Source organism: Motacilla alba, chromosome Z (assembly GCF_015832195.1).
Source record: "Motacilla alba alba isolate MOTALB_02 chromosome Z, Motacilla_alba_V1.0_pri, whole genome shotgun sequence".
Taxonomy (NCBI): Eukaryota; Metazoa; Chordata; class Aves; order Passeriformes; family Motacillidae; genus Motacilla; species Motacilla alba.
Genome location: NC_052046.1, coordinates 64396130 through 64405547, shown reverse-complemented (window position 1 = coordinate 64405547; position 9418 = coordinate 64396130). Strand labels below are relative to the sequence as shown.

Genomic DNA, 9418 nt, shown 5'->3' with positions numbered 1-9418 from the left:
TACAGTATGTCTTTAATGTCATGGGATGCATCTGTGTGAGAAAAGAGCTCAGCACTATGACAGAATCCTATCTTAAACTTGAAATGAAAAATAATTAATACTCAAACTGTTTTGTGTCTTCTGAAAATGCAGTCCTACAGATACAGTTTTTCTCCACGAAGACTTCAGAAAGTCTTTCTGAGTACATTGTGTCTATGCACACATGGAATAAATATTTATTTTTGTATGTCATCCTTTTGAAGAAAATATTACTGTCGGGGATAAAACTGGAGAGTAAGGCATTGTTTGTAAGACTCATTTCTGATTTAGTAGCTGCAAAAGAGAACCAGCCTCTCTTGTTTTTCTCTTACTCCGAGTGATCACTTCCTGAATTGTGCATGGTACAGCAGCACTCTTTTCTGTGGTAGCCCTGGGGTAACTCAAGTGCTGTAGAGTTGTTAGAGCTACACTGAAAAGAAAGAAAATGCTGCAGTGAGAGAGTAATGGGGAAAACACAGAAACATTTAACATACTGTGTACATTTAACATATTGCTGATTGCTCAGGCTTCCTGGTAATTTTGATCTACAGTACTAACAAGCAGGCATTTGTGACTTACCAGTGCACTGAAATGTGGCCTTCTATGGATGGGGGAGGTTCATTGAAATAAAATACAGGGTTTTCAAACTATTGACATGAAGAACATCACTGGAAAATGGAAAAAAAACACTGTTTGGCCAAAACTGACACAAGGAAGCAAGATTTAGCAGTGTCTTCAAGAAATTGGTAATATACTCTTGCACCTATTAGAAGACCTGCCGACTTGCTGTTTATATCTCGGTAACAAAACTACGTAGAAATTTTGAATGAAAAGCAGCACACTAAAAGCTTTCGTTTGAAGAAGGCGGCTCTTTCAGATAGAAGTAACCAGACAGTAAACTGAATTTTAAAGCATTTGATTCTGGAGCAGTTAATCCTGAGAGATGCATTCCCTGGTCAGTTCTCCTTGCAGCTTGTGTGTAGATGAAGGGATCTGCAGCAACCTTGCTGCACTGGTAGCAGAAGCAGGTGTGCCAGTAAACAATAACTGTTGTAGGAAATACAGCATGTCGCCACTGCCAGGCAGTGCTGCCCTGTTACAGACAAGTAGTGCAGTAATGAGCAGATCTCTTGGATACAAGTTTCTATAATTCTGTAATACCACATACTACTCATTACTCACATGGGTGAGCCCTTTTTGGCGTGCTTGAGAAGCATTTCAAAACTCATCAGCAGAACTGGAGCATTCAGGGCTGCAGCTGGTGGCTAGAATTGGTGCCTTGAATATGTAAAATGATATCTGAGTAAGTGGGTAAAAAGGAAATAAATCAGATTTCACTAATTCAGTACCTAAAATTAGTTCATAGTTCTTGGCAATTAATGCCTTTGAATTCCATATGCCTCACTTCCCCCTTCCGTACAGAGTAACACCATATCAGATTCCAGACAAACTGCAAAAAATACTCATTACTCTTCACAAAGCTGGCAGACATAAAAGCCCTGATAAAAGCCCCAACAGAAAAGCCCTTAAGAAAATGACTTCTATGTTGTGCAGCATTTCAGTGATATGCAGTAAATAATACCTGTGCTTCCCCACCAGATTGATTCTGAGTCTTTAGCTAGTCAGAAACATCATCCACCACTCCCAGAGAATAAAGACCAAGAAGAAGGAAACCAGAGCGCATAGTTACACTGTCATACCGGCAAACAATTTTTTTAGAGTCTTAGCTTTCGTGTGCTCGTCTCCAGCGGGAGACATTCCGGGTTTGTGTTGGAGCGTCGGTCGCACGGTGGCAGCCCGGATCCGCGGCGCGCAGGGCTCGCAGGGGCGGCTGCCCGCCCCGCCCTTCCGAAACGACGTTCGCAGCAGAATTTTCGGTAATTTTCACATCGAATTGTCGATAATCACGGGAGCATGAATACACTTCTGAGAGCAACATGACCCGCATTGTGTGAAGGCTGCGGGACTGACCTGTCACGTGAGCCAGAGTACAAAAACACTTTACGTGCTTTGGGGAGTTTTATACCACAGCTACCAACTGTGGTAAACTTTCAGTACAGCTTTACACCTGCCAAGCACCTTTCAGTACTCGTTACACCTTGGTTGCTGTGACCAAGATCTCTCAGGCAAGTGCCTGGAATAACGCCATGCCTCTGTTTCCTTATGTGTGGCACAGTGTGTGTGACCCGAGAGCCGACCCGAGGAAACACGGCAGAATAGTGGAATTCAGTCCTTTTTCCTGAAAGTAATTTTCTCTTGAGCAGCTGTTTTAGGATGTGTCATGGTTGAAGGAAGCAATAACAGATGGGAGAGGGTACTCAGAGCAATGAGGATTGCAGTGGTCGGGGCAGGGTTCTGCCCAGAAACCCTAAATAACATGTAGCACCAACTTTATCCACTTTGGTAGCTGCCTGATCTCCAGTCTGAAAAAAAAAAAATTCTTCAATTCTAATTAAAAATAGTAGAAAATATAGGTTTTTTTTCATATGTCTCAGAAGAATAACTATAGTCTGTAATTAATAATTTCCCTAGTTTGCTGAACTGTTACCACTGACTATTTTCTAGGAAAAAAAATTACTGCATCTTTAAACCAGTACTTTGGCACAGTGCCCTACAAGAATACTGCCCATACATCATCTGTATATTTTCTAAAAGCTTATACAGTGAAATCAGACAGAGCTTCACTCACAGGATTTCATGCTTCACATGCAACCCATTAATAAGAAATATGAGTGGAATGGAGATGAAGAAACAGTAAAATAAAGTGCCTTCATGACCTGTAGTATTTAGAAAAAATCTAATGCAGCTTCCAGATTGACTACCACACAGTATCTCTCCAAAGTACATGCCTCAAATGCCAGCTGAATATTTAGGTTTTTAGCCACCATGTCCAGAAACAGCAAGAAGTTTGCAGGTTTTGCTTGGACTAGCAGCTATCACTATAGATCTTAAATTCTCCTCTACACTATCAGCTCCCCTCTTTTCTTCTGCCAGTAATGCTTAGCTATACAGACAAATCTACTTTTTCCCCATTACTGGAGAAGAGCCTAAAGAGCAGTTACTGTGTAAATTTTACTAACATGTTTTGATAATTCATATAAAAAAAAATTTTACATTTAAGAATTAATAAACCCCAACAGGTAAAGGCAAATCAGGGTGCTAAAACTGTGATTTACTAGCATCTGTTTTACATAGAAAATACAGTGGCATAATTTCAGCTCTTAATTAACTTGAATATTTGGTTCTGTTTTTGCATTTTTTTTTACTGGACAGTACAGGAATCCATTCAAACTGTAAACTATAAAATGACATAGTCTTTAAAAATTTAAAGGTTGTCCTAATGTGCAATTAAGTAATTAAATAATAAAGTTGCTCTTGAATTGCTCAGCAGTGATGGTCCCTACAACTTTTACTGCTAATACATATGAAGTCTTTCAAACAAGTTTTCACTTGTGTATTTGAATCACCAAGACCCTTCTCTGTAGCATGACACATGCTTAATCCTAATCCATTGTAGCACGGCAGCCATTACTGACCTAAGGACTCTGATAAAACTTAAATAAATCTCGTTTTGGCAAGGAAGAAGCTTTTGCAATTCACCACAATGATCTATAATTCCTCATTTACTCTACAGTGCACTGCTTGATTAGAAATCTACTTAATCAAGATGTTTCCCAAGGAATCAATTTATACCTAATAATACTTGGTGGCAAGGACAGCTGCTTAATTAGGATTGTAATTTCAGTTAACTGGGACACCTTCAGGTGACGAGGGTGGCAACCTGTGTGTTACAGGTCAGTGCATCCTCCTCATGGCACCTTGCAGTTGCCCCAGTCTGCCCTCACTTACGCAGGTTCACAAAAAGTACCAAAAATTACCCAATGTCACTTGCCAGTGGATCACAACCACCTTCCCATAACCCTTCCCATGGGTCAGACTCTTTAAAACAGGGAGATACTTAATACAGTATAGAAAGGTGCTTACCTACTTGGTCAGCCTAATTTTAATGAAAATATTCAGCTCATACAATAGCCAAGATTCTTCCTTCTTAAAAAGGCTTAAGAAAAGATTAATCAACAACACATGGAAGGTAGTACCACATCTTTTAAATCTTAAAATGTGCAATTACATGTTGTTCATTAAAGCATAGTCTTACCTGGAGCAACTACTGAAAACTAATTTAAACATGCTTTCTAAAGTTTAGACTGAATAATTCAAACAGAATTCATCATATTAGCACACAGAACCTGTTAGGATGGATGATGGTCTGCTGGCTTATTAAAATGAGAACTGATTCAGAAATCTTGCAGGCTCCTTTTTACATTAATTTTTCTATTGCAGTATGGAATCTCTGGTACATTGTTTTCATAAGATGCAGCTTTCATAAGAGACTAAGAACATTCAGTGCCTTCAAGCAGGTTCAGATGTTCCAATACTGCCATTGCACCTGTACAAAATTAGGAGTATGAAACCTGAGGTGCTGAAATTTGATTGATGCTGGAAAGTAGTTGGTGGCCTGTCCTTGCAGTTATTAAAAATGACCGAATGTCTTGGGTTGAAAGTGACCTTAAAGATCACCTAATCCAACCCCTCTGCCATGGGCATGGACACTTCCCACTGCCCCAGGTTGCTCAGAGCCCCATCCAACTTGGCCTTGAACACTTCCAGGGATGAGGCATCTACAGCTTCACTGGACAACCTGTGCCAGTGCCTCAGCATGCTCAGAATAAGGAATTTCTCTCTAATATCCAATCTAAATCTCCCTCTTTCAGTTTAAAACCATTGCCCCCTTGTCCTATCACTATAGTCCTTGGTAAAAAGGTTCTGTCTTTCTTATAAACCCACTTTAACCACTCAAAGGCCAAAATGAGATCTCTTGTCCAGACCGAAAAACTGCAAGAGAGGTACTTCAGCCCTCTGACTCTGCTTGTGGCCCTCTCTGGACCCAACTCCAACGGGTCCACATCCTTCTTATTTTGGGGACCCCCAGGGCTGGATGCAGCACTGCAAGGTAGAGTCTCACCAGATCAGAGTAGACTCTCCTCCCTCATCCTGCTTCTCTTTAGGCAGCCCAGGATTATTGTAGAGACCAATGTCTGAACTTCAGAGAGCTGAGATTATTAATGATTAAAGCTCATTAATCTATTTTAGCCTCTACTTGCAATTAAACTCTTTGGCTGATTCACTCTCAATAAAGCATTATCTAGAATTGGAGATACAGCTCAAGTAAAGAAAAGGACAAAGAGGGAAGCTGCATATTACTTCCACTGAGCTCTGCTAATGGAAGCACAGAACACCCAACATAAGGTGACACCTTGGACATAAGGTGACCCTTATTGACTGCTTTTGAGAAAACCCTGTGATCTTTTAGAACTGATAGCATATATGCCACCTACCACAGCTTTCTTAACTGCTGTCACTGAAAACTTCCTGTAAACTAGTGACTGAGCATTTTGCAGACAGCTTCAGAGGATTCTTCCCAGCTGATTAATTTTTATCCATATATACGAGGATAAAGGCCACTGCCAAAAATACATTGCCTTGCTTTCAAAGGTGAGAAAGAAACACACGGTTTCCCTCGTAACATTAGGAAAACAAAAATTTGCAGGAGAGGAAGCAAGAGTATGCACGAAATACATTTGACATGAAACTGTGTCTGTACTCCAGCATTTCAAATGGCCATCCTGGAGATTTTGCTGTATGTGAGAAAAGAAACCAGCCTGTAATGGATTTTAAGTTTGGGGTTTTGGCTTTTTGGGTTTTTTCCAAGAAAAAGGGGATTTATAAAATCTTGCTGCAAGAAGAAACCTTACCTTTTTCTCCACTATCATTACCCTTATTCCCCCATAGACCTTGCAAAACCACCACAAGGCGCTTAAAGCCTATTTTCCAATCTCAGTGCCAGCAGTAGCCTATTACAACACCTGCAATGATGATAATGAAAACTGTTTCATAAAACTCTGTGGCAATTACAGCTGTGTACACTCTGCTCATAATAGCAGTTTTAAAAGAACATTAATTATGCTCTGATCCTCAAACTGGACTGATTAGTCATAATGATGTTACACAATGATTCACACTCTAGATGACTCATACAGAGAGGATAATTATCCAGCAGGACTTCCGTAAGTCTGCTGTTAAATGAGAGAGCTCATTACAGGACTGAGGGTTCCTGTTGAATGAATGAAAAAGAAAGTGTGGAGGAAAAGAGAAAATTAGAGCTTCTAATCAGGCAGTATTAGATGCCTACCCTGACTAATTTGCATATTTAATTTGAGACACAGGTTTCTGCTCAGCTGTGACCATGTGTTTTATTAAGGAAATACCTTGCAGCTTTATTATAAAAGTAAAATCCTTCTTTAAATGTTTAAGTTTGACTTTGTACGTGTACGAAGATTATTATTCTTTGAAAAAAAAACCAAACTTGTGACATAACAAAATATTTTTCCAGCTTCCATGTAAAATAGCAATTTTTTATCAGCTGCTAGAATGCATTAAAAATTTTACTGTTAAGTGTCTCCTGTAACTTTTAAAAAAGTCATATACAAAAATGTGCAAGCAAAAATTCCAAAGTACACTCTGACAGCCAATGCTCTGCGAATACTTTATTACACAAATTACATTCAGCTTCTGAAAATAGTGTTCTAACAGTGATACCATCTAAAAATAAGACATTCCAGAAACACATCAAGTTAGGAAGAAGAAAAAAATTAAATAGAGACTTTTTTCTTTCCTTCAATGCAATATCATGTTAGTGATTTAAAAAAATAGAAGAAGACTTAGCAGCTTCATTTTCTTCTGGCACTGTATATTCTCTGTAATGCAACAGGTTAAGGACATTGAAGAGGAAAGGCACAAAACAGAAATTGGCAACTCAATAATTAAGGAAAAAATATTTTGATGAAGCAGATAGTAAGACTTATTTACAAGATCCCCATATTTGATGATAAAATACTACTGCTTTAAATCAGTCCTGCAATTAGAAGACTTTGCTTTATTAAGATGTTCACATAAAAACCAACGGTACTGATATGGAACTTCCATATACTCCTTCACTTAAAAAACATAACTAAAACCAAACAAAAATTAAAGGAACCAGTGTACAGCTCCACACAGACTAGAACAGTTTACAATTAAATATACAAGATCTTAAACGTGCTTAAGGGAAAAGAAATCTGACATTCTGGGTTGAACTGTATAATGGAGAACTCAAAGGTTAGTTTCAGGATGATGAAGGTGCTGGTGGCAGTGGAGACGCTGAACACTCTTCCTCGGAATCAGTGCCATCATCTTCGTCTTTTTCTTGATCACTTCCTTCAGTGCTCAGCCGGTCAAACCCTTTTCGACTGTAGCCTTTGTGACTTGCAAAGAAGTTCCCAAGGTTAATTCCACCACCACCTTTCCCTGTGAAAAGGAAAGGATTTTCATAAGGTTTGCTTTAACTGTAAGGGGGGAATAAAAATCTATCCACAAATTAAACATTACAGTGGTGATTGTTTCAAGTATCCTTCCAGAAACTGTTTTTAAAGTTTCAGCCTATGAGTCACAAAAGCTAAGTGTATATAATAGGAAGGAAGAAGGAAATTATTCTTAGAAGTTTCAGACTATGCTTTTTTAGCATCCATTATTTCATTAATTCTGCAGAGGTTATTGGCATTCCTACCCATTTGCCCTTAGTTTCAAAGTGCTTCATTTAATTCACCAGATCTACAATAACTCATTACAGCTCCTGCTCTCCCACTAGTAGTGACTCATCCTCTTTAGTGGGCAGATAATAACAAATAGAAGTTGTTGTAAAATAAATTTTCAAAAACCCCTGATCTTTGCCCCCAATCCTTCCTTTGAGAAAGTTCCATCAAATCTGTTAGTCAACATGAATACAGAAAAAAGCCTCCACTTATTGCATTTGAAAATATCTTCAGTGACTACTTACCTCTAAGTCTGCCTAAAATTCTGCCTGAACTAGAATCAAGTTTGCGTTCCCCATCAGCTGAAAAATAAAGTAAATTTCAAAAATAAATGAAATCCTGAGTGTTCTGTGATCAAATAAGTACCTGCATTTTCTGATAAAAATCACAGACATCCAACAAACTAAATAGTAGCTCTAAGAAGCCATTTATGGCAGTACTGTAATAGACTAAAATGTTAGCATATTCGATACGCAATCTAGAACATTTGGTATGCTAACATGTTTGAATATAAAAGTCAGGAAGCTGTATGCTGAAATCTTCAAATAAAATACATCAAATTCAATTGCATAGCCATATTAGACTGCTGAATGGCCTATTCTGTCACAGTAGGTCCTGACCAGTGGCAGAACTGTGTTATGTACTCCATGTACATTTTCTTCTCTGGATGAAAGTATCTTGATAAAAGAATTTTGTGATACGAAATAACACGTCTAGTGATCAAATGCCCATCGTAGTCTGCCAGTTTATGAAAAATAATGTTATTACACAATACAAATTTAGAACCATTTACATACCTTCTAAGTACCAATTAAAGCTTTCAGAGCTATGGATTAAGGTGCACTATGGAAGCATGTCTGACTTACAGAATTGACTAGGTAGGAGAGAGCAATAATACAAAATCTCTTGTAACGGTATCTGCTTTCATTTTGCCTGTATCTCTGTAATACCCATATGGAGTCTTTTGTTCTTAGCAGTTTAAAGATCCCATACTAAAAAATCAAACTATGCTTGCAGTATTAAAATTTCTGAATTCTAGGCAATACAACATGAATTTATTCTAGTCATTTCCGAGATACCAGTTTTTGCCTTGACACCAATTAAAGTTTTTTATACATGTTCTGAAGAGGTGCTAGCTTGAGGCTAGCTTAAAGGCTCAGGGGGCTGTAGGTGCTGTGTCCCTGCCAAGCTGTAGGTTTGCATGCAGCACCACTGCAACTGATCAGGAGGGCAAAGGCACAGGGAACTGCTCTCTTCATACCCTCACCCCTCGGTGTTCTGTGATATTTGGAACTGGAATAATAAAAGCCTGTTCTCTAGAACAGTTTACTCACAGTTACCTCCATAGACAGTTGTCTTCCTCCACCGAATAAATACTAAAATTACCAGCAGGACAACAACAGGGATAATAAGAAGAGTTGTAATAAGAACAAAGGAAACTCCAGTGCTGCTGGCCTGTTGTACCAAGTGCTGCTTATCCACATTCTTTAGAGGGTCTCTTGATTCTGGTTTGTTTTTCAATCTGGCTTCAACAATTGTTTCTGATTCTTTAAAAAGAAAACAATTTCCATATGTAATCCATATGCATCAAGCTGCTGCTTGAACAGCTGTTGCAGAACAAGGAAACAACAAGCTAGGATACCTTAAGTGCTTTGTAACAAGAAAAAAAAAGAACGAAGACATTTTTGGCTTTTGCTGATGTTATCCCAAAT

General features: G+C 38.6%; 1 protein-coding gene across 8 annotated transcripts in view; it reads right to left on the bottom strand.

The window, feature by feature from the left end:
• Positions 1-6603: 6603 nt before the first annotated feature.
• PAM (peptidylglycine alpha-amidating monooxygenase) overlaps positions 6604-9418 on the bottom strand; it is a 124792-nt gene continuing 121977 nt past the window's right edge. For 4 of the 8 annotated variants that reach the window (XM_038123236.1, XM_038123239.1, XM_038123237.1 and 1 more), the window contains 3 exons: positions 9041-9253; positions 7952-8008; positions 6604-7422 (listed from right to left, as the gene is read on the bottom strand). In XM_038123236.1, coding sequence (XP_037979164.1) covers positions 7241-7422; positions 7952-8008; positions 9041-9253 — 452 coding nt within the window. In that variant the 3' untranslated portion in view covers positions 6604-7240. The remainder of the gene's footprint in view (positions 7423-7951; positions 8009-9040; positions 9254-9418) is intronic. The other 4 variants (XM_038123233.1, XM_038123234.1, XM_038123235.1 and 1 more) reach the window with 3 other exon arrangements.